The sequence below is a fragment of the Puntigrus tetrazona genome, unplaced genomic scaffold, assembly GCF_018831695.1.
Source record: "Puntigrus tetrazona isolate hp1 unplaced genomic scaffold, ASM1883169v1 S000000001, whole genome shotgun sequence".
Taxonomy (NCBI): Eukaryota; Metazoa; Chordata; class Actinopteri; order Cypriniformes; family Cyprinidae; genus Puntigrus; species Puntigrus tetrazona.
The window spans coordinates 4,455,233-4,479,666 of record NW_025047681.1 but is presented as its reverse complement, the minus strand read 5'-3'; the positions used below and the strand labels follow the sequence as shown (position 1 = coordinate 4,479,666).

General features: G+C 39.3%; 3 protein-coding genes across 5 annotated transcripts; all 3 read right to left on the bottom strand.

Annotated features, from left to right (window-relative positions):
• Positions 1–133: 133 nt before the first annotated feature.
• LOC122331510 (NACHT, LRR and PYD domains-containing protein 3-like) lies at positions 134–13,588 on the bottom strand. 3 transcript variants are annotated; one of them, XM_043228942.1, is made up of 8 exons: positions 13,474–13,588; positions 11,333–11,472; positions 8,142–10,022; positions 4,374–4,547; positions 4,114–4,287; positions 3,966–4,012; positions 2,459–3,032; positions 134–2,024 (listed from the first exon to the last, which is right to left on the bottom strand). In XM_043228942.1, exons 2-8 carry the CDS (start codon positions 11,449–11,451, stop codon positions 860–862), a joined length of 4,134 nt encoding a protein of 1,377 aa, XP_043084877.1. In that variant the 5' UTR covers positions 11,452–11,472; positions 13,474–13,588; the 3' UTR covers positions 134–859. The 3 variants fall into 3 exon arrangements, with proteins under 3 accessions (XP_043084877.1, XP_043084880.1, XP_043084878.1); XM_043228945.1 differs by having other exon boundaries at positions 8,142–10,019; XM_043228943.1 differs by lacking the exon at positions 13,474–13,588 and adding an exon at positions 11,881–12,143.
• A 1,647-nt stretch (positions 13,589–15,235) lies between these two features.
• Positions 15,236–18,415, bottom strand: LOC122331662 (caprin-2-like). Its single transcript, XM_043229167.1, has 5 exons — positions 18,400–18,415; positions 17,413–17,664; positions 17,036–17,089; positions 16,821–16,952; positions 15,236–16,660 (listed from the first exon to the last, which is right to left on the bottom strand). The coding sequence occupies exons 1-5, from the start codon at positions 18,413–18,415 to the stop codon at positions 16,353–16,355; spliced, it is 762 nt and encodes a 253-aa protein (XP_043085102.1). The 3' UTR covers positions 15,236–16,352.
• Positions 18,416–19,937: 1,522 nt separating this feature from the next.
• Positions 19,938–22,155, bottom strand: si:ch211-165i18.2 (uncharacterized protein LOC100149646 homolog). Its single transcript, XM_043229010.1, has 2 exons — positions 21,822–22,155; positions 19,938–21,627 (listed from the first exon to the last, which is right to left on the bottom strand). The coding sequence occupies exons 1-2, from the start codon at positions 22,104–22,106 to the stop codon at positions 20,152–20,154; spliced, it is 1,761 nt and encodes a 586-aa protein (XP_043084945.1). The 5' UTR covers positions 22,107–22,155; the 3' UTR covers positions 19,938–20,151.
• Positions 22,156–24,434: the final 2,279 nt, after the last annotated feature.

The following is a 24,434-nucleotide window of genomic DNA, read 5'->3' as shown; positions in this document are numbered from 1 at the left end:
AAAAATTATAATATACAGTAAGCTTTGAATATAAGAATACATTTTATGCAGTAATATTATTTACAGCAGACGATCAAGTGACGTGCGCAGGGTTTCCGGGTTCATAGGATCGTAAGACTCACTTCACTGTGAATAAATCGCCATTAGAATCCACGAGTTTAATCACTGAGGTATGTAAAATGTGTTTTTCACAGATGTCCATATGAGAAACAATTACAGCTTAAATGGGGCTTTAAACACACGTAACCCCACATGAACTGGTGGGACTGTAACGGCAGATATGTAAAATAATAACAACATTAAACAAGCAATGGTCAGGGCAGGCAGCAAAACATTCACAAAACAACACGCAATAGTCCGGGGTTACAATCCAAGACGGAATATGAAGTATGAAATTAAAGACAATGAAAGGAATGTGAAAACAAGATGTAAACTGAAAACGCTCGGTAGAGACCGCAGTAACAGTGGCATGGCCCATCTATGGGAAGTCACTTGAGAGGAAGCAGAGAGAGCGAAGACAGTCAGAACAGTCAGGTGAGGGCTCCCTCTGCTGGCCTGAAGGACTGCCCACCGTCTGGGCATTCAATCTAAGAAAGCAAGCTCAAAAATAGATAAATATGAGATATATAAAGGCAGTGTGCAACTGATTATTTCTTGAACTGCTGTCAAAGAAGTGGAGCTCAATAACAAAGTGTAAACTAGTTACATAAAATACATGCCATGTTAACAGGGACATTCTGGAAGACATTTTGAGCACACACACACACACAGATCATTTACAGGCTTATATTTTATCATTACTGAGCAAGTATATTTGATCTTCTAGAGAATGAACCTCTGCAGAAGTTTAGACCACTGTTTAAAATAAGTAAGGGTTCTTTTCCTGAATAATTGAGATGAGGTAAGCTTTCACAGGATCACTTTGATTATATATAATTTCACAGATGCTTCTCATGCCGTCCTGACTGGTTAAACTCCTTATGATTTGTGAATATTGTTCTTTATCAATTACTTTCTGCTGATGAAGTTTATCTGCAATGATGTTGACATTTGTAACTCTCTGAATGAGATCTTGCCAGTGGTTATCAAAATATCTTGCTTTATCTGCCTGACTGTTCAGACATGACCTTTCTCTCTGTGGAGGAATCGGATCCAATTCCTCTATCTCAACTATCGTAGTCCAGACGATCTTCTTGTCTTTCTTTCGGATGAGTTTTATTAGAAGATTTTTAGCCAGACTTGGCTTGAACATGAAGAAATTTGGGTCTAGTTTTCTTCTGAACGTGATCCCTTTTGTTGGACGGACTAAGGCACCAGGAACATCAAGAACGTGTGGTGTTTTCATCCGAAGAGGCCTGTTAGGTCCGGGATGCGGGATCAAAACACATCCCAGATTGTTTTCTTTCCTCTGAACCCTTTTGTTCACACTATCATTAAATGGAAAAAGGTACACGTGTACAAACACAGAAGAAGCTCTAGAACGCATGTACATAAGTAGATCACAGTGTTCAAACCACTGCCTTTTACGTGGTACAATTAACGTTTTCCTGGAGAAGGATGGTTGGACAATCTTGGCATGGAATCGTGTCAGGTTCTGCACAGGTTCAACGGTTATTTCGTCATGTTTTATACTGAGGACTTTCACAGCGTCTCCAAGGGAAGACTCTGTCTCTCCTAAACAGACATAATGTGGCAGATGAACTTCCTCCAGTTTCCCTGAGATCACCGTCACGTCCATCACTGGACCGATTCGGCTGCACTGCAGTCTCTCCAGCTCTGCTTTGAGGAACTGACCGTCTACAGTCTGGTACTGAAGAGTGACGTCACGGTCACAGACCCATCTCATCCTGGTCCTGACACACTCGTAACGACCTGCTGGGGTGCTGACTGTGACCTTTGACACTCCTTCACCTGTACAGACTGAAGGCTCTATCTCAACCCACTGATCTGGATCTGCTACATGAACACAAGACTGACACTTCAGCAGAGGGAAGATCTGATCTGAAGATCTGAGGTTACTGGCCCTGAAGACAGAATGAAAGAGAGAGAACAAACAAACTAAAACAACATCTACAGCTCAAAAGGATAATTTACAAACCAAACAACTTCTGCCTTTATATGTTATGACATGTATATTCAACAGATCTGAAATCACATTATAAACATTTAAAAGACTTGACTTGGACTCAGGCTTGTCTGAAGTATGAAGTAGGCTAGTCCGTGAGGAAGATGCCTTTACAGACACATAAACATCTGTAGTTATGCTGCGGATTAATAACCCGTCTATATAAATCTGTGTGTGATCTAAATGTGTGTGTGTGTTTGTTCTGTTTACTGAATGTAATTTAAATTATTTATATAATTACTTACAGGTGAAAGAATATGATATCTGGATGTAGTTTACTTAAAAATACAGAGCCCTCAACTTTCACAGTCTGGAAAAGTATATATCACTTACCCGGCAACTTGTGTATCACTGATGATTCTCACAGCAGGCTGTTTGATATCACACAGAGACACTGAGGAACCATTATAAACTCTAAATCCAGCGTAGAGGGGTTCTGTGAATGTGATGCTGAATGTGTGTAAGTGTGTGAGTGTTTGTGTGTCAGACACGCTGTAGAAGGACAGAGAGCTGGCCGACATGTCCAAATACACTCCTGCTCTCTTAGAGGATGAATGGACTCTGTGTATATCGGTTCTGTTGTTATTGTGACAGGCAGTGAATCCGTTATCACAGCAGTACAAACTCCAGGATTTGTCATTGAATCCAAACATACAGTCTCTCACTCCTTTCCTGTTGATTCCTTTATATGACACTGATATTTCAGCATAATCTCCGGTCCATTCGGCCTCCCAGTAACAGCGTCCAGTCAGGCTCTCGACACACAGAACCTGAGGAGACGCATCAAATCTCTCTGGATGATCAGGATATAATTGATGCTCAAACACACGTGTGATCTTCCTGTTCTTATCAGACAGAATGAGTTGAGTGTTTGCTGTGTTTGGATCCAGGGTGAGATCACAGGCCCCTGAACAGAATAAGAGAAAAACATCAAGAACAACACAAAACTGAACAGCTTTGACTGTCCTCTTTATTCACAAATGTCCTCACTAATACAGTGAAAGCCGTTTTTAAATCACGCCTTTGTGCCTACAAATCTGACTCTACATAGCCAAAAACTCAACCCATCTTGTTATTAGCAAAGGCCACTTTCTACCATTGACCAGAGGCTAGCCGTGGGTGCTCCCTCACACAGAGTTCACCAACCCGTGTTGGAAGCATCTGTCAAGATCAGCTTCCATCTGTTGACTAGTCCAAAGAGGAACCCATGGTACGGCAGCAAACTTCCTTGATTGTTATGCTGGGATGGGAGTATAGTTCCCAGTAATAACGGCCCTGTAAATCACAACTTTTCGTTTTCCTCTGGTCTTAGTAGACAATATAACTACAGTAGAGTCAAGTTTTAAATAGAAAAAATATTGAAATGTTTTGGTCACTACTGAATGCAGTGCTACTGGTCTAATTGGATTCAATTAGCTATGCTAAGCAATGAAAAAAGTGTTATTGCCAGACCTGGAGATCAGCTGAACGGATTCCAAAATGATAAAACTCAACTTACTAACTCTGGTGAGAGTTGGAGAAGGGAGAAATGACAGTTTTGTTAACCTAGCAGAATACAAAGGGTGTAAAAGGCTATTAAAAAATAGTTTTTGTAAATTCCATCCATCCAATTCCATTCCTTTGCTTCATCAATCTGCCGTTTCTGAGTAGGTGACTGTAAGTATGTGTTAAGTATTTGCTATTGACTGTTCAAATGTGGAGTTTTGTGCTCATGCAGTGCAAGCCTTTGAAATTAATGGGTTTCAATGCATAGCACATGCGTCCTGTGCAAAACTGCCTTAAAAAACATTGTGTGCATGTCTGAGTGTGTGAGACTGTGTAGGTGTATTTGTAGCCATACATTTTTGTATTCCTGCTCTCATCCTGATCCCTCCTCCATGATCCATGCTATAAAACACACCAACACACATTAACATGCAACATTTGCACACACACACACACACACACACACACACACACACATAGTATGTCAGTATTAGTGAACATACTTGAGTATCTGCAGTTTACAGTTTGGATCCTGCAGTTTGTGTTTGAGAAGCTGAACTGCTGATGGTCCTGGATGATTGTAGCTCAGATCCAGCTCTATCAGGTGTGAGGGGTTTAATCTCAGAGCTGAAGACAAATAATGACAGCCTTTCTCTGACACCATACAGCCAGACAATCTGAAAACAAACAGCCAAATCATCTACAGACACACATCATCATTGTCACAAGTTGACTGTAATGAATCCCATATGTCCTCAAATACCTCAGTATCTGCAGCTGACAATTTGCACTCTTCAGTCCATCAGAAATAAGCTTTACACCAGAGTCCTGCAGGTCATTGTTACTCAGATCCAGCTCTCTTAAGACAGAGTTTGATGATTGAAGCGCTGATGACAAACTCTCACAACACTGAAGAGTGAGATTACAGCCAGCAAAACTGAAAGAAAGCAGAATACACACATCAACAATTACGAAACGATGACCGTTTAACTGTACTTTCAGTTTAACTAAATTACACTTCATTTTAAAATTAACCTACAATATATCTACAATAGACACTAGGGCTGACAAGATGCAAATGATGAGTCATGCAGAGATTTGGCAACACAAAGGCAGTCAGAGAAGCAAACAAGTTCAAGGATAATCCAAAAAGCATTAGTTGTGAAACAGGCAATAGGTCTATATTGGGTCATGAGTCCAATCATGCAAACAAAAGCAGAAGGGCAGGCAACTGGCAATACTATGCAAAGAGTCTATGGAGAGCTTCTGGTTATAAAGCCCTCACACAGAAAATGAAGGGAGAAGAAGTAGAGGGAGTGAGGCCAGCTAGTACTCCCGAGGGCTCCCTCCGCTGGCTAGGCGTTACACCTACATAGGCCCCCGATTCTGATTTAATAATATTACAGACTGATATAAAAAAATAATTTACATAATCTGTTTAAGTTTAGAATTTACAAAAATGTATATTCCTCATACAAAATATGAGAAGGGTCAGACATAATTTTGTCCTGACAACAATTTTTTTTTGTATACAGTTTTAGAAAACTTGGCACAAGCTCTTGGCCAACAATTTTAGAACAGATAGCAATCTAGCCAGTCATGCTTTGAGATGAACATAGAGACAGCTATACCGTGCATGTAGGTATTACACAATCGCACAACACACTGTATCACAGACTGAAAAAAACAAGAAGATAGGCTTATTTGCTCCAAATGACCTTGGTTTCCTAAAATAAATACATTGCTGCACCTTACAACAAAGACAGTCTATATGTGTATATGTGTTCTGTGATAAAGTAGCGTCACCTGGAAAATTTCAAAATAGTATTTCAATTTGAGGTAAAAATTTTTCATTAATGCTTCTGAAAGTAACATCACTTGCAGTCTTTTTTATTTAGTTTGATTTATTTATTATTTCATGTTTGAATTTCTCAACATTTAAAAAAATGATGGCGATTAAGCGATTAAAACTAATTTAATACCATAAAGTACAGAATCCTGCTGGAAAGCACTCTTTACTGTATAGAGTGGACAGAGCTCAGCATCCAGCCTGATCCCCTAAAGGAAATTAAGACACCAGCCAAATACGCAAGTAGGTGGCCCCCCCAAAAAAGGGCTAATGATATAGTCTTCTTCTTCTTCTGGATAACTAGAAGAGGGAGGATGAGGATGGAGATCTTGGTTGAAATTGGAATATTGGAATGATATTGTGTATGGGAGAATAAGCATGGAATGTACGTGATGGAAGTATGAGTCAGGGAGGAGGTTGTGGGTGAAGGTGAGCATTTCTAGCTGGAGTGATCCACTGTGGTGGATGCTGTACTCCAGCTTGAGTGGGTCCACTGTGAAAGCAGCATGTGTGAATGACCGTCTCTGGCGGGAGCTGTCCACGGCGGTGGGTGCAATGCTCCTGCTTGAGTTGGCCACCGCGGTGACAGATTTTTGCATGGTCTGAGTAGTGAGAGTGGTTTCCTGCCTTGGGGGATCCCCTGCGGGGCAGTAGGTTTGGAAATCTGATGGAACTGATAAGAGTCTGGGGGCCTTTTTTGATGAGGGATTGGTCTGAACGAATATAGCTTTTGTATACGTTGGAAGACCAGCGACCGAGGGTTTGAATTTGCCGTTGGGAGAGACCTTCTGCTTAAGTGGTGGCTCCACCTTTTCTGAAAGAATGTGTAGAGAAATTTGCTGACATGATTCGAGTAGAGCAGGACTGATTCGACTTTTGGAACCAGAATCGTGAAACAGGGCAGCTGGAACAAAGGGTCGAGTTTTTGATTGGGATTTTCTGCATTGGAGAAAAGAAAGAAGCGTTTAGATGGGAAAAATAGGAGTTTGGAAGTTAAAAATATATATAAAGTGCCCTTTTTTGGACTGGTCAGTTTTACTTTGTTTAATGAAAAGGATAGGGTTTCGTTCTCTAAGAATGATAGATCTGAAATGGTGGGGTGAATATTTAAGTTGAATCTGGAGTTGACTAAATTCTGAACATCTGAGGAATCTGAAATGGATGGATAGAAGAGTATCCTCTGGGGAGGGTAGATATGCATTTTGTTAAAATTTCTAGGGTGATGGGCTGCCTTGTGTCAGATCAGGAAGGGTGCATTCTTTGAATGTCCTTGCTTAAAAAGTAAATTTTGAGCGTTGGTTTTTTGAAGTGAGGCAATGCCATAAAGGAGTTTATGGAAAAATGTAATTTAATTTTAATGGAAGCGACTTGTAGGTTTTTTGAGGTGTTAAGGAAGGAGATAAAAGCAGTGATAGACAGCAGGGGAAAAAATCTGGGAATTTGAGGTTATACCTTGCATGGGAAGATTCCAGCAGTTCCAAGTGGTCAGGTAAGATTGCAGGGTTCTGGGAGAAACTGCTTGAAGGATTGAATCGAGGGAGGCTTCGAGAAGGGACCTTAAAGGACGGTTCACTGGAATATTAGATGTGAATAGGGAGGAACCAGGATAAGGTTCCGCTTCTGTAGCCTTCTGGATCTGGACTCTGGTGGAGCTGGAGATGGGAGTGGGATCCAGCGCAATGGCATTTGAGGGCATAGGGAGGGGGTTAGCAGTGTATAGGGTGAAGGGGGCTAGATAACTCGTGGGAGCTACTAGTGAGGGTGGGTTGGAACTCACAGCGGCTCTGGTGTGGGTTTATCTGGTCAAATGAAAGGAGTGGGTCCGGGCTAGGCTGGTGGTTTATGGGGGCTAGAGCAGTGGTGCCTGCTGCATGGGCTCGCTGCTGGTCACTGAAGGGCTGGGGTTTAGGTTTGGGGCTTTGCTGAGGCAAGTAGACAGCCTTCTGTCATGGCCAGATGGGCGGAGACTTGATCCAGGTGTGGAGGCTGTCTTTTCAGGTCTTCCGCCGGGGGAATTATGGCTTGTTTTAGTTTTTTCCTTCCTATTGGCTGGAGGAGAAATATTTGGCAAAGCTGTGCCTACTTGTTGCAAGCAAGGGGGAGCTCGGCCTTATTAGCGTGGCAGGAGAATGGAATGCTTGCGTTCACAACTGCAGTTGGAGCAGATGAAAAGATTGAATTATAGGAAAAAGCTGGAGAAACTTGTGGACTCTTGCTCTGGTTGGATAATGGCATAATCAGGAAATGAGAAGCCAACTGGGTTAACTATCAGTGCGTGCTCCTCCCGAAATTTCTTTATAGCTAAATGTTATTTAAAAACATATATACAAAACATATACACAATATATACAAACCAGCACATATTAATGTGTATTATAAAATGCATTAAAGTGGTGGTTGTTGAAGATTTCACTTTAAACAGTTAGTGTTTAATGTTGCTGTTTGAGTATAAACAATATCTGTAAATTTGCACCACTAAAAATTCAAGGTAAACAAAGATACCTGATGTCTTTTTAAATTCAGGCAGTTTAATGCTTTAGTCACCATCTACTGTATTATAAATACTTCTTTACAAATATGAGTCTGTTATTTAGAAGAAAACCTCTGATTTAGGAACATTTGTTTTAAAGGTATAAGATTTATGATTAAATATAATAGTTTAGTTGATGATGAAACACTCACAGAGCTTTTCTGCAGTTGATCACAGCTGGAATCAGTCTTCTTCTTCCCTCATATGATGTGTTGAATTTCATGGTGTCCAGCTCATCCAGTGTCTCCTCTGATATCTGAAGCATGTAGGCGATTGTTGAGCAGTGAGCAGGAGAGAGTCTCTCCCTTGAGTGTTTGTCTGATTTTACAAACTCCTGAAGCTCTCTGGACAGAGTCTGATCTTTCAATTCCAACAGACAGAGGAACACATTGATGGATCTTTCAGCTGAGAGTTTTATGGCATAATCCTCTATCTTGATCTTCTCTTTAATGTACTCTGTGGTTTCCCTGATGGTCTCTGAGCTGTTCTCAATGTGTGGCAGTAGATCCTGTAAGAGTCTCTGATTGGACTCCAGTGAGACGCCCAGCAGAAACCGCAGGAACAAATCCAGGTGTCCATTCTTACTCTCAAGGGTTTTTAATACTATTAATTTTAGCAGCTTACACAGAGAGTTTTCATCAGATATGTGTATGTATGTCCCATGTTTATCTTTCTCAAAGAACTTCACTGGCTCTGTGTTCTTTGTTAAATAGCAGTAAAACACATAGAAACCAGCGAGAAACTCCTGAAAGCTCAGATGAATGAAGCTGTAGACTTTCCTCTTATGAATCACAGACTCCTCCTTAAAGATCTCGGTGCAAATCCCAGAATACACAGAGGCATCAGTGACGTCTATGCCGCTCTCAATCAGGTCCTCTTCATAGAACATCACATTGCCCTTCATCAGTTGTCTGAAAGCCACTTCAGCAAGTTTCACAATCACTTCTCTGTTGGACTTCAGGAGCTTCTCTGGATCTCTTTCTTCATACTTCTGGTTCCTCATGTTGATCTGAATCAGCAGAAAGTGAATGTACATTTCAGTCAGAGTTTGAGGGATTTCTGCTCTCAGATCTTCTTCCAGGAGCTTCTGAAGCACAGTGGATGAGATCCAGCAGAAGACGGGGATGTGGCACATGATGTTGAGGCTTCTTGCTCTTCTGATGTGTGAGATGATTCTACTGGCTTGAACCTGGTCACTGATTCTCTTCCTGAAATATTCCTCCTTCTGAGGCTCAGTGAATCCCTGAATTTCTGTCAGACGGTTGATGTACTCGGGAGGGATCTGATTGGCTGCTGCTGGTCTGGAGGTGATCCAGATGAGAGCAGAAGGAAGCAGCTCTCCTTTCAAGAGCTTTGACATTAACTCACCCACTGATGAAGTCTTAGTCACATCACAAACCCTATGTTCATGTGAAAACATCAGTGTGATTCTGCTTTCATCCAGACCATCAAAGATGAACACAACTTTACACTCCTCATAAATCTTTGGGTCCAGATCTTGAAGTTCAGGATGAAAGTCCAGCAGAAGTCTGTGAAGACTGTACTGATGATCTCGGATCAAGTTCAGCTCTCGAAATGGAAGCACAAACATGAAATCTACATCCTGATTGGCTTTTCCCTCGGCCCAGTCCAGAATGAACTTCTGCACAGAGACGGTTTTTCCGATTCCAGCAATGCCTTTAGTAAGAACAGTCTTGATCTGGTCTTTCTCCTCACATCCTGGTTCATGTGAGGTTTTAAAGATGTCATTGCAGTAGATTGGAGTGTCTTGTGAGTGTTGGGTCCTGTTTTTTTTCTCCATCTGTAAAACCTCATGTTCTTCATTCACTCCTTCTCTCTCTCCATCTATGATGTAGAGCTGTGTGTAGATCCTGTTCAGGAGGGTTTCATTCTCCTGGAGTTTCAGTCCCTCAAATAATCTCTCATACTTGCTCTTCATGCTGGTTTTGTGCTGCTCTTTGACTCTCTGTAGCTCATCATTCGCTGGTTGAGGAGAATCCAGATCGCCAGTTTTATTACCTCTACAGACCCTGCTAAAACAACAGAAATAAAAAAGAATTAACTTTTAAAATAATGTGAATTAAAGTGTTTAAATGCTTTAAATTACAATATAATTAAATAAATGTAAATCAATACATATGACAATATTGCATTTTATGTATAATTAATGTCATATTTTATATTTCTGTTAATTTTCTAATTAGGGCCGGACCAGAATATTTGAATATTAGTTTGCCGGTTGGCATTTATCTGGAAAAGAAGACAAAAATGCTTAAGACCTGTGGTGAGCAGTGACCGTCGCAGCCAAACAACCTCCTTTGTGTTCAGGCCAACTCGGACAGACACACAGAGATTCTTTCCTTTATTAAAGATTTAACTTTTCTACAAAAGTTTTTTTCTACATAACTTTTCTATTCAACTATTTTTTTTACTTCACATCAACAAAATCTTAAAATCAAGAATGTACATTATTATGTTTTTTTCCCCATTTTTAATTAATTTGTGAAGGTGATGTAAACCTGATAATTATATATTATATTATTATGATTATACACTAATATATTTTGTACATGTAACTAGTATAGTTTTATTTTACATTACAAAAAATGAACAATTTTATTCAGTGTTGTAGTGGACTTGCATATACCCACTTCTTTATATGTGGGCTTTGCGTATATCCACTTCTAATCTTGCTTTAGCCAAAATCATGACAGTGACCACACGAATAACTAATCCAATCGTATGTGAATAAATGCAAATATTCCCTAAAAACACCCAGTTTCATCTGCTCCCGCTTTCGAGAGGATGCCAGCAGAGAATGAGATTGAGATTTGGTCTGTTCATGCGTGAGAGCACGTCAGGGGAGTGGTAAAATATTAATAATAATACTAATTTGAATCATAACATTTTAATGAAAACAATACCTTTAAAGTAAAAAGAAGCAGGTTTTTAGAATCAGAAATTTCTTAAACTGGCGATCTGTCGTAAATTTGTAAACGTTTAAATCCATAATTATAATATTTGGCCACATTTTGCAACTTTTATTTTGAAATCGCGATGTACAAAAAATGGCATATATTAAATGGATTAGAAATAGGTTGATGTATTCTCCTGTGTTGGCAAAGGTTGAAAATGAAAACAAAGGTTGACAACACGTTTAATATAGTTAAGAAAACCCTACGGGCAGTCAAGGAAGCAGGTTTAGCTGGTGTTTCCCCGAGGGATGAGGGAGCGCACTTCATGGCACCACTACTCTACTGATTTTATTTTTTTCTTTGGCTTGTACAGCTCTGGGCTCAACTGTAAATTATTAGATTCCTGCTGTGATACAAAAGTGTGTCACCTGGGGTCAGAGGTCACTGGATCCTCCCTGACGTCAGGAGGATTGTCTGTATCACTCTTCGGAGACAAACAGCTGTGATCAGGAGATGAAGAACTCGCTCCACTCACTTCTTTCTCCATAATGAGAAACTAACTTCACACCTGCATATGGAAACATAAGAGAACAAATAATAGTATTCCACTAATAGCAGTGAAAACAAAGATCTACATATAGGTCCAACCCAGCAATCAAGTTCATCCACATTTCACTACATTCATATTCCAGAACATTTTATTTTCTAAGTTAAAAAAAAACGTATCCTGCATCTTGTTTGCCTTACTGCTCGATTATACCTCAGATCATCAATAACTCAAAGACCTCTTTAGACTAGCACTGGCAAACCATTTTGTTGTTGGAGCTATTGAAGAACATCATCCTTAGAATGGGGATGCTGAATAGCTCTGGTATTGTGAAGTAAGCTCTTTTTTTTAATTACTCAAAAGTTGTTATTGTATAAAACAGGTATCAAATGAAAGAGTGGATCTTCTGCTTCACAGTGACACTAGTACCTTGCTTGTAGAACAAAGATGGTCGGTGCAATCTTGATTTCAAAATGCTTCAAATGAAATCATTGGACCTTGAGGAGAACTGGGATGGTTTGCAGTCGAGTGTGAATCGGCTGGGATAGAAATCAGCTTCTCCAAAGCTGAGGCCATGGTTCTCAGGGATTTGGGAAGCACACTTTAGTGGTGACCTTCATTTATCCGTCTTTGCATCTTTGGTTCGGGATTTGGTGGCGTGTTTTGCTCGCGTGGACTCGAAAGCTATTATTCTAAAACAATATGGAATCAGTTGAACTACTTAAAAGGTGATAAAAGAAATGATAGGGCATCATTTGAATTGATGATAAATGGGAAACTGATGAACAATCCAGTAGCCGAAGCACTCAATAATTACTTTGTGGACTCAATTGCAGAGTGTTTGTCCCCTAAGTATTCAGAAGTTCATCTAAATACAGTGGAACAAGCCCTTTCTCTGTTAGTAGGATTTTTTTCTCCACATACTGTAAGGTGGATTTAATCATATCGGTCACGCTGCACATAGTATGTTAGTACACAGAATAATAATCAGATTGATTCAAAACTTTAAGGCGCATGTTTAAAGGGTCTGTAACCGGGTCAGATTCAGTCAAGCAGATTTATACGTGATTATATGATTATATGCACTGATGTATGTTCGTTCCATGATTATTTCATTTATTACTTATTGCTTGACCACTTGGCCGCAAGCTATTATTACTACTCTGAAGTGGCTGTTTTTTCATTGTTTAATATTAAAGAAATGCAACACTAGGCTGGGATCATTTGTCTACTGTTTAAGACTATACATAGCATGCCTTCACCACGAGCACAGTATGTGGACTCTTCACTGAACTACAAGGGGTGGGGAAAGAGGGACTGTATTATTCCCCTCAAAAAATGTAAATTCAGTCACTTTATATTTTCAGTGAAAGCTGCTAGGGAAGAAGATTAGAAGATCACACGCTTTTTGTTCAGTTTGATGTTAAACATTGGTTACTGTGTCAGCGCTCTCAACATCAGTTCTCTTTATATCGATTGCTCTTGACTTTGTTTGTCTTCTTCTGTTGTCTTTTTAGAGTATTTTGAATTCTATAATTTTGTCAAGTACTATAGTTGCATCTGTGTCTTTAAGACGTGGGAGGCAGGAGGTATGAGGAGAAGTTTTGTTTATGTGGTTGATAAGGTCATCCAGAGAAGAAAAGAGGTGTTTGGTCAAACGTTAACCAGCGTGTGGCTGATTTACTTCAGCAAAACCTGCTTTATTTGACAAGAGATCAGATAACTCACAGACAGATACATAACGGATATCTTTATGATGCTTTGTCTCTGTTTTTAGGTTTTATCCTTAGTAGGGTAAGTAGCGCCTACGCATGCTCACTTCCGTTTGGATTTCGCCCAAGATTATACGACAAACATGCCGTTCTCGCGATGAATGAGGTTAAATCGCGTTATCGCGTTTGCACGAGCTGCTATGTCGTGGCCCTCAGTGAACCCCAGATGACCCCGATCCCGACCCCTCCGTACGAAACATTCAGACGATATTACGAACAAAGCTACGATAATATTAACTTATTAACTTGCCTTAATGCGATGTTTATGACCGTTTTTAGCTCTTCAAAAGTTCCGCATTTTCCTTTCGACTTCACTTTCGGTTTCTCATCGCAGTGAAGCCCGGGCTGAGAGAACTGGCCACGCCCCTGAAGAGCGCGAGACGCGCCGCCTTCACCCGAGTCCTTGTCAGGGTTGTGACCCGGATTTTGTGGCGCTTAAACGCTCCTTCAGAGAAGAAGGTCCTTCACAGAACAGCAACTATATTCAAGTATTGTACAACATGATGCACCTATAAGAATGAAGCCAAAAGCATATGAAGTGAGCTCATTTAAATTTAACAACCATGAACATAATTCAGAAGTAAAATGTAATACGTAAAACCATCCTAATTCTTTTTCAGAACAATATTGTAATAAGTAGTATAGTAGATGTGTACTTTTATTTAGAGGTGGTTCACCCAAAAATAACAATTCTGAAATCATTTTCTCAACCTCAACTTGTTCCAGGTTTGTAATTTTGCTTGAACTATCCCTGCAGCTATGGTTTTAAATATGACTAGTACTTTTTCCCTCAGTGTGGTAATAGTAGTTACTAAAAGTAGTACTAAAGTAACCAATGATAGCTCAAAGGTGTTTAGGAGAACTCCCCAAAAAAGTTTGCTTAGGTCAGCCGATTCAAACTACCAAAATTAACTTCGTTTTGGACTGATTTTGTTTGAAATGACGTCACTTCAGTTCGTTCATCAACTTCGTTTAAAGTATATCGTGGCCTTTAGAAGAGCTACTTCACAGGGGCATTATTTTGAGAAGAGTTAAACCAGTACGTTTAAAACCACTGAAGGGTTAATGACAGATGATGGGAATCTGCAAAATGTACAAGATCTGATGCGTCTTGATTTTGCTGAGTTGAGAGCTTAGTTCACCGATTTAAAGATCTTCTGCCTGAAGATGAAACGACTGCAGACCAGAGAAATTGGTTTGAGATTTGAAAATGGTTTAAAAATGGTTTTTAAAATGGACTTTTTGATGAGAAAACGGAAGATTGAATGGCTGCGGTTGGTGATAAAAAAGGCCAAAATAAGGTTGAAATGGAGGATGATGTTCCTCCTTGTGCCTCTCAGGTGATCAATTCTAAGAAAATCAAGATAAATGTAAAAGCTGATAGAACACAGTTTAAATATTGCTTCAGAAAAAAAAATTGTTTAACAAATTAAATATTACATTATATGTATTTTTTAATAAAAAAACTTTTAAATATTTAATCTCTAGTACACAATTAAATTATGCTAGAGTAAAATCTGGAGGCAAATAGTCTTTTTTCATCCATTACAATGAATTTTCCAAAATGGGAAGTCAAGAAAACAGCACATAAAAACAACAACAAAGCATTGAACATTTAATATACCAATATACCAATGTTAAAATGTTGAGATGAAACTTTAAGGACTCAAGATTAAGTACTGTATATGTGGTGTCCTTTGGTCTAGAGGGACCAAAGTCAATGACCTCCGATTTATCTTTTAAAAAACAGTCAAGATTTTACCTCTTCCAAACACGCTGATCGACTATTAAAACATGATTATTTTTCTTGGTCCCCCAAGGAAAGTAAATGGAAAGAGAAAAGAGTAAGGTGCAAGAACAGACCCCTGAGGTGCACCGTGTACACCACCTGTGTGACAAAGAAGGGAAATGTAATATTTTAACTGGAAAAGTTCTATTAGCAAAAAAAAAGATTTAAACCAATTTAAATCTGCTTTTATATTTATTAAAACAGAGAAAAGAACTCTAGGAGTGTGGTGATGTTTCTCCATCAGATTGGAGAAATAGAGACACTTGGCTTTCTTAACAGCTCTCTGGTATAAAGATAAACAGTTCTTATATATCAACCGTGTATACCTACATGATTGCCTCAGTGAGCGAATATCTTGATCAAGCCAAGGCTTTGACTTACGCTTTGGTTTCAGAAACCTGTAAGCTGCAATATCATTTAATATCTCCAACCATACCGTGTTTAAAGATTCCAAAGGTTGTTCGACATTTAGATCAGATGCTACAGACTCAAGGCATACAGAGGAACTGATTTCATTGTAGCGTTCAGTAAGGGCCTCGCAGAATCGTGAAGAATAAACTCTGACTTGTCTTATATCAGAGGCACTTTTATGAGGGATAGCAGGAAGAGACATTCTGAACAAGATGGGACTACTGACTCTTGGTTTGCCTATAATTGATACTGAAGTGATTGAATCTCTTTTTTTCTGACAATTTTCAATATGACCCTTCATCAGATGAGGTGGTGGATGTATCAGAGCTAAAACAATAGGTTGAGACAGTCAAGTTGTAATAGCTGAACTTCAAAGCTTGTAGGGTTTATGTAGGGTAGCAGTTGACAGACTAAAACTTTACTTAGCGATAATAGCAATTATTACTACTCTATACTTTAATTTATTTGTTTCAATCAAGTATATTTAGTTTTAAAATGGCTCTGGTTCTCACTTTATTGATGAACGGGAATTGTAGTTTGCGATGATAGCTGATAATGATATTCTTTCATTAACGTCAGTTGCCTCCGTAATAATTCTTTGGTCTGTTACATAGCCTACAAGTGAAAATATTTGAGAACATGAGAAAAAGAAAATGGAGCAATAAGGTCTCTTGATTCTCTTATTAATGTAGGATGAAAAGACACAGGTCAGCGATTAGTAACAAATACAAATTATTAAATCTAGATTTTCTCATGAGGGTCCCGTCTGTCTTGAGTCTGAAACTGATTGTATACAACTCCGAACCTAGGAGTACCGTCTGTTATACTGACTCTCATACAGTCGACCAGCATTAACACAGATTCATATGTTAATGATTCCTCATGTTTTACATCCTAAATCATACTATTAAGAGTCAGTTTTACTGGAATCACTTTCTGCAAAGCTCCTGTTCTCTTAAGGGAAACAGTAGGTAACCACTAAAAGTGTTGTGGTTATTCTCGTCATCATATATCCACTTTTCAGACCAAAGTCTCACATAGACAACATCTCCCACCTCCAGGATCAACACCACTCCTTTCGAGGAGTTTACATCATACTGATCCTGATAACCATGTGCCATAACCACCTTCTCTCCATTCTTCATAATAGAGGCAGCTGATGGATTTGAGGGATTACTGTGACCAAAGACAGAGAAGATGAACATGTACGCTCCTTTCAGTGGGGCTGTGAAAACACCTGAAGCAAATAACAAGATAAAGAAGAGAATCAGATGTACAGCGTAATAGTTTTGAAACATGGCAGATCATTTGATTCTCTTATTTACATAAAATAACTGCAGGGAGGTCTGAATGGAGCAGAAGAAATACAGTAACTGAGCTTTGTCATTAATAATCACCTGTAATTGGGTTGTAGGCCTCCCCTATGTTTGTGAAGACTTTCCTGTAGGTTAGGGTGATATCAGTGGTAAAAGGACCAATGTGTCCACCGCCAGAGTCCATCAGTGCAGCTGAAAATGCTATCTCTCTGTCTGTGATTGAAAAACATGAGCAACACAGTGATATATTACTGTTTTACACTGAGGACGCAAAAATAATTCAAACTCTGTTTTACCTCTATTCTCCTTTCTCAGCTCCTCCACTTGACTCTCAGTAAGATTAGACATTTCTGTCAAGGGAAAAGTATTGTATTAAATGTTTAAAAAAGCTTTAAAATGTTTTTTTTTTTCCTGATCTGATCAAATCTACTGGAAGAAGATACTGCAACCATCTGCACATCACCGGCCTGACAGCTGACATTAAATAAGAATTGAGTTTAGGAGAGCGGATACTTGAGATCGACTCGGGACATCCCTACAAATTATACTAGATAGATAACATGATTTACAGTGACTACTCAATTTTACATTAACATTCACAGCATGCAGTGTATTGCACTGGTGTTTTCCTCTGAGAATCACTGATAAAAGAGTGAAGGATTTAATGAGGTACCATCATTTTTCTTGTTCAGCTCTTCCAGGATGAACGTCTGTTGTTCCTTCAGTCGTGTCTCTAAGGCTCTGATGCTGTCTTTCTGCTCTGTAACGGTGGCGGTCAGCTCTCTCAGCGCTGCGTGGATGTCAGGGAAGCTCACAGGACAGTATTGTTGGCCGTTTGCTGAAGCTTCAACTCTCCGAGGGTCTGTTTGAGGTGGATTCGGTCTTCTGTCCTCGGAGCTGATCTCGTTCTCAGTGAGTCCTCCATCTACCCGAAGCACAAACACACAGCAGGATACACAACCAAACCTTCATTCTTCACCGATGTCCAGCTCTTGCTCCGTGATCCCCACAGACCCTCATGCTCTTTTTATAGTGTCCTGTTTATGGTCTTCTGTACTTGATTTACAATGATTCAGATAAAAAACTAGTTACAGTTAATCATATTTAAAGGGATGTTTTCCGGGTTCAGTAGATGTTTAACTCTGTTTATGACGAATGTGGCATGTGACGATGTTCAACACATCAAAACCAATACCAGTGTTCACAGTCACATTATCACCACCAGCAGGATAAGAACACACACCTCAGATCCCTCAACGCCCGGTGTCGTTTGTGTGAAGACCCCCGGTATTTATTCAATATAGTGACTAAATTAATGAAAAATAAAGCATCAACAGGTGCTAATATGCCCCAAGAGTATAGCTGCAATGAGTTCATGAATTTCTTTACTTCTAAGATTGATACCATCAGAGATAAAATTGTAACTATGCAGCTGTCAACTACAGTTTCACATCAGATAGTGAGCTTTAGATCCCCTAAGGAAAAATTACACTCTTTCTCTATTATAGGAGAAGAAGACTTGTACAAACTTGTTAAATCATCTAAACCAGCAACATGTCTGTTAGACCCTATTTCATCTAAATGGCACTAAATGAGGAGGTATCATATCGCTCACAAGTGAAATATGGAGTTCCTCAAGGCTCAGTGCTAGGACCGTTACTTTTCAACCTATACATGTTACCTGGAAGTGTAACCTGGTGGTACACACCAAATTGAGAATCTAACAGAATATAAAAAATATAAAGATATAAAAAACTGGATGATGAGTAACTTCTTAATGTTAAATTCTGAAAAAACAGAGGTGCTAATAATTGGACCTAAAAACCTCACATATAATAATCTAGAACACAGCCTATCACTTGATGGCTGCTCTGTTAATTCTTCATCACTTAGGAACTGTAATGGAGACGCAGAAGTGTTGTTAGAATCCATGTGCAGTAGTTTTATTTAAGCTGAGACAATAATCATACACGGGCAGTAAGTCAGAACCAGGATCCAACACAGCAAACAAAACAGAAAGGCAAGTCCAAAGTCGTGTAACAGGCAAACAGGCAATGATCATACACAAGGCAGGTAGATAGTTGATAAAAAAAAAACACTCTGTAAGGCAGAATACACTGGCAATACTTTACATTGTCCTGTTGGAAAGCCTCTGGATATGAAGGCCTCCAAACAGGAAATGATCAGAGAAGAACCTGGAGGCAGGAGCCCAGCTAGTACTCGGGTGAGGGCTCCCTCTGCTGCCAGGATGTTACAGGAACCTAGGTGTGCTGCTTGACAGCAATCTTTGCTTCGAAAATCTTGTTTCTAGCATCTGTAAAACTGTGTTTTTCCATCTTAAAAATATATCTAAATTACGACCTATGCTTTGAACGTCTAATACAGAAATATTAATTAATGTGTTCTGTCGCCTTGAAAAATACATACACTGAATGATTTTGTGTGTATATGTGTTGGTTTTTGTGATAATTACAAGAACATTTAATATGAATGCACACAACTCTAGGAGGACATTTTGTATTATGAGGACCAGTGTTTCTACATGTAGACGGAGCTCACGTTAAAATTTTCTCCAAAAGTCCTTACAGTTCATAATGATCGGCTTTTATGTGAAGCGTGTGTATAGCGACTGTCTCAGTACTGCACCTTCTCATTAATATTCATATGTGTGTATGGCATCGTGGGTTTTGATTGGCTGAAAGGCCAGACGTTTTTGCCTATTCAAACAAAGGATGATAACGATAGAGGAATATTTGTAAAATCCTTCTAAATATAAAGGAATAAGAAAGTCCTCACCACTACTATAAAATAAAAACAAAGAGAAGCAATCATTGGGATCATTTCGTCCGACCCAGTCACTTCCTTTATCTGAAGACTTCAGGTAACACTGATGATAACACTCAGTAAACCATAAAGATTTATATTATATATTAGTTAACGTTATAAGGCAGTAAACCTTGGCAGGTAATCAGGCTAGCTTTTTAGTGGTATTTGTCAGCTTTTATCTAGTGTTTGTACAAAAATGATTAAAAAAATAATTAACAATAATAATTAACAATTAGTAGTCATACAAATAATGATAAGTAATAACTAAACTGCATGTATTATGTGAAAAAAATAGAAATAATAGTGTGTGTGTGTACTCAATTAGTTAGAGGCACAAAAAGAAATGATTGACTGAAATCTCTGTTGGAATACAAATTTCCGTAAAGCTGTTTTGTTGAAATACACATTTTATTATGTTTTTTTTTTTGTTGTTTTTACATACATATGCTTTTAAGCTTAAGCATTTTAATCAGAAGCACACACGAGAGACTTTATTTTTTATGTGAGATATCTTCTTTGTTAGTAAGAGCTAACAGTACAATTTTGCTTTAGTTATACTCGAACCACAGATTGTAAACCCCCATCATCAACACGACCTGCAGCAGGCAGCCCAGTGGTCTTCATAGTCTGTGTAGCACCACAGGTAACTGTACCCGTGGTAGCCACACTCGTGACCAGGTCTGCAGGTTTGGCCGTTCACAGCCGAGTAGCAGTCATCAGAAGTACAGCACTCTTCAGAATTGCCGACATTGTCCGTGTAGCACCACATTTTTCCTGAACCATATTTGGCGCAGGCATGGTCACTGCGGCAGTACTTCCCGTTTTGAGCTTTACTTCTCCACAGCGGAGGGCTGCAGTAGTCCCAGCTGCCAGAGATGGTCTTGCACCAGTAGTAGTCGTAGCCGTAGGTTCCACATGGGTGATCATCCAAGCACTTCTCTCCTTTGTGAGTGACGAGTGAGTACCGGGCTGAGCACTCGATCTGCGTCTGGCCCGAGTAACATCTGTAAGAATTGAGATTGTACTGGTACAGGCAGGGAGTGGAGCAGCAGGACTTGACTTTTCCATTCGTCTCACATGTGCAGCTGTATTTAGTGTCGGAGTATTTGGAGCAGGGCGATCCGTCAGCTGCAGTCATTTGCTTCTCTGGGACCAGCAGGCATTCAACAGCATCCGACGCTCCTGATATGTCCCTTTTTCTGAGATGACTGCTTGCTAGTGGTTTCACATGAGTTAAAAGACAAGCACTTCCAGAAACCTTCAGATCCTTTTCTGCGTTGTAGTAAGTGCTTATGGTGTCAAAGGATAATTTTATTGTCATCTCACTCACCTTGAATTTCTTTTCAGATACGACGTTACTGTCGGCAGCCCTTTTTAATGCGAGATACGTGTTTTGCGTGCCTGAGCTCATTTGGACTCCTGACTCTTCCTTGCTTTGTTGACTGATTAATGTCTGAAATTTGACCTTAACGTCATCTAATTTATTATTGTCATGAAAGCAATCGTCCACAAAAATGTGAACTTCTGACGGCTGATCATAGAGATCTTTTATGAGTGTGTTCAGGTCTGAGACACTCATCAGACTTATGCTGCCTTCCGGCTTGTTTTGCCCCATATACCCAAAGGAAAAAGACCTTCTATCATCAAAGTTGTGCTTATAGCAGACAGCCGTCCAGATGTGAGAGGGCACCGTCACCCTCGCGGGGTCGTCTGAGATTTCGCTTTGTGGTATCCGTAGGTTCACATTAGGTACTGTACCTGTGACAATGTAGGCGGTGGCACTTTCACTTGTAAGTTTGTCTCTTAAAAAAGTCCTCAAATTTTTTTCCCAATTTGCCCATTGATTACGGTTGAAGCACGCATCCATAGGTGCTGCATTGGTCAGCGTGAACGTTGCTATACGGCCCTCACCGCACTGGAAGCTGCTGGGGTTCAGGTGTCCGCGGTCATATCCCGTTTCACTGTAGTCATCACTGGTGGCTTGACTGTCCTTATAAGCCCTTTTCGAAGCTACAGTCTCACGAACCATAGAGTATCGACTTTCTTCATCAGGTTTGGAAATCTGCAGAAGAAACGTTTTGTTAGATGTTTAGTTTGATGGTTTTTTATTTGCTAAAATTAATTTTTTAGCTTGACAAAAAAAACAAAAAAAAAACATACAGTACAGTATAAGAACGTTTCATCAGTCTAATGTATTTTACATGTTATTTGTAATGATAAAACAGAATGAAGGTCTTCAGTGAAGCTCATGGTTACCTGTGGCTCTAAATACCAGTAGCCCAGCCTTCCTCTGTCATCGAAGCATGCAACGTCAAATCTGTAGGCGCTGTAGAGAGGAATCTTGTGATGAATCGAGTACAGCGTAGCGTAGTAAGGGCCTGCGCCGTTTGTAAACTGACAGATTTTCTTGGCATTCTGATCCATTCCCCCTGGTTCTGTTTCTCTGTAGAAAAATTCATTGCAATGAAAGTCATCAGCTACTTTTGCTTGAGCAATGAATGTTCTCAGCACAATACAGGTGAGCAGAGCCGGAACAAACATGGTGTGAAGCTCCTCTTGTGTGATAGAGCAGAGACACAAGAAGTTCAGCCACTTTAAATGCACAGTCACAGATGCTGTTGTGGGTGGGACTGAAATTACCAAATGAGAATTATGATGGGAGCTTTCATTTCATTTTTAAAGCTATCATATGTACAACAACCTTGATTTAAACTAAAACAAATTTAGCTCATAGCTCATAACTCATGAAAAAGTCAGCACACTTTCTATGACAGCCCTAGAAACCCTGAACATACCAGCGTTAGATACTCCATTTTTTAGCTGTCTTAATAAGTAGTCTTTCATTAGATTTCTTCAGAGATCCAGTAGAAGAGAAAAAAAGATAATATTAATGCAAACACAGTGCATTAAATGGATGAGTTTTTCTTATTTTACTTTACTTTGGTTTTCTCCACCCTAGGGAGCTTTTTGAACTGTTAGGAAAGCTTTTCCATGGTAGTGAGGCACACCCATTTTTCTGCTTCACTTCTGTATCTGTTCTGCATTTGACTGAAAAATAAAAAAATAGCTACATGTCAGTGTATTGACATTATTGTGCCTGTCATCCACTTTCACTACCTAAAAATTATGTCTCCAATTTTCTACTTTATTCGTACATTTTGAAACTTCACAGACCAGGCTTAAACCTAGTCCTAGACTAAGATGTCTTAAGTCTTAACTGTTCAAACTGAAAAAATTGCACTTCCAGATCTTAAAAATATAGCATTTTTTTGTCTAAAGATGCACCCCAACACATTCTGTGGTTCCATGTTGCTTCTTATCACAGGGTGACAGAAAATATATTTTTTTAATAAAAGTGTACTGTAATACAATTCATATCAGTTAACTTTGCATTGTAATTGTGTGTTCATCATCTTCCACATTTCTTCATTCAAAGCGTCTCTATCTGCATGTTATTCAGCTGTAGTGATATGTGATGCATGATTACATTATATGATTTGTTCATGTAAGGGATTTCCTGGCTCTCACTTGAGAAATAGACATTACAGTACATGGGTGTTAGGGTTAACCCTGCTTCATAATGCTCACATCATCTTATTTTGGGTAAAAATAGAAAAGTACTTTAGTATTTTTGGTATTGTGTAGTTTTTCAGCAAACTACCTTTTTACTCTTACTTATTTTTAAGTACTTCTACTCGTACTCAAGTAAATTATTCCTAGCAATACTTGTACTATTTCCACCACTGCAATAAACTCCTACAACTCAGACCCTTGCAGCTAGTACTGGTATTGGCTGGAACAATACTGCTCTCCTCTCAGTGCCTCATCGAGGCTTGATTTCTGGCGGTGAATACTATACCGGTCAATACCAGTCACTCCATAACCTGTTTATTGCATATAAATGCTCTTACGTATCAAGTCAATCTTTATCAGTTAAAGCGCTTGTGAGATCTTCACATCTCCCATTCAGTGGACAATTGTTGATCAAAACCGTGCCCCTACTCTCTTTGAACCTGCTCTGCCTTCCATGTCTCCTTACTCAAACCCTTCACCAAACCTCTTCTCCATTCCTTCACAGAGCATGAGGTACCACCTCCTCCACACAAAGTCATACCCAATGCAACCATTTATAGAGTCAACAAGATCCTCAACCTCCAGTGGTGGGGCGGCCAGCTACAGTACCTCTTAGACTGGGAGGAGTATGGTCCAGAGGAGAGATAATGGGCAGACAAGAACGATATCCTATACCTTACAGTTTAATTTCATCAGGCCCATCCTGATCGCCCTCCTCCCAGGGTGTGCGGTCGTCCCTTGTTGAGTGGTCAAATAAACTTACCTGTTTGCTTATCTACTTGTCTGCCTCCTTAACCAGATGTGACAGAAACACTCATAATAAATCCGCATAATAGAATTATTATAGAAGAATCATGTAACAGTGAAAACTAGGTGTGGCTCGTTACCCCTCGCCTCAGCTAAAATAATGCTTTTAAAACAATGTCTAAGTTAATACTTCTTCAAAACAATCACTTTTTTGCTTATTTTGAAAAAGTTATATAAAAAATAAAATTTGGTTTAATAAATATACTGTCATTAAAATGTAAATATAAAAAATAAAATCATTTTAATAAAGATTCAGAAAGTTTTGAAGGAGATCCAATAATAATAATATTACCCTGCAGATCATGAATGATTATCCATTATAAATATCATCTAAATTTGTATAATAGATCTATAGCATGCTTCATTGACATGTATCTATTTAGGACAGTGTTTGATGCCTTGCATCCTTTATGACCCACGGTACAATAAAATCCTTATAAACTGTACAAATGACTTTATTTAGGGGGAGTTCTCCACCCTAGTGAGCTT

Bases quoted from the DNA above. Each gene is read 5' to 3' on its own strand.
- LOC122331510 (XM_043228942.1), bottom strand. From the start codon at position 11,451: ATGGAGAAAGAAGTGAGTGGAGCGAGTTCTTCATCTCCTGATCACAGC. The intron at 4,013-4,113 runs GTATGTTCACTA...TGTGTTTTATAG, and splicing joins TGTAAACTGCAGATACTCAA to CATGGATCATGGAGGAGGGA. The intron at 2,025-2,458 runs GTAAGTGATATA...TTCTGTCTTCAG, and splicing joins AGTGATACACAAGTTGCCGG to GGCCAGTAACCTCAGATCTT.
- LOC122331662 (XM_043229167.1), bottom strand. The intron at 17,090-17,412 runs GTACCTCATTAA...TTCCCTTGACAG, and splicing joins GCTGAACAAGAAAAATGATG to AAATGTCTAATCTTACTGAG. The intron at 16,953-17,035 runs GTAAAACAGAGT...TTTCAATCACAG, and splicing joins GCTGAGAAAGGAGAATAGAG to ACAGAGAGATAGCATTTTCA.
- si:ch211-165i18.2 (XM_043229010.1), bottom strand. From the start codon at position 22,106: ATGTTTGTTCCGGCTCTGCTCACCTGTATTGTGCTGAGAACATTCATT. The intron at 21,628-21,821 runs GTAACCATGAGC...TTTCTTCTGCAG, and splicing joins ACTGGTATTTAGAGCCACAG to ATTTCCAAACCTGATGAAGA.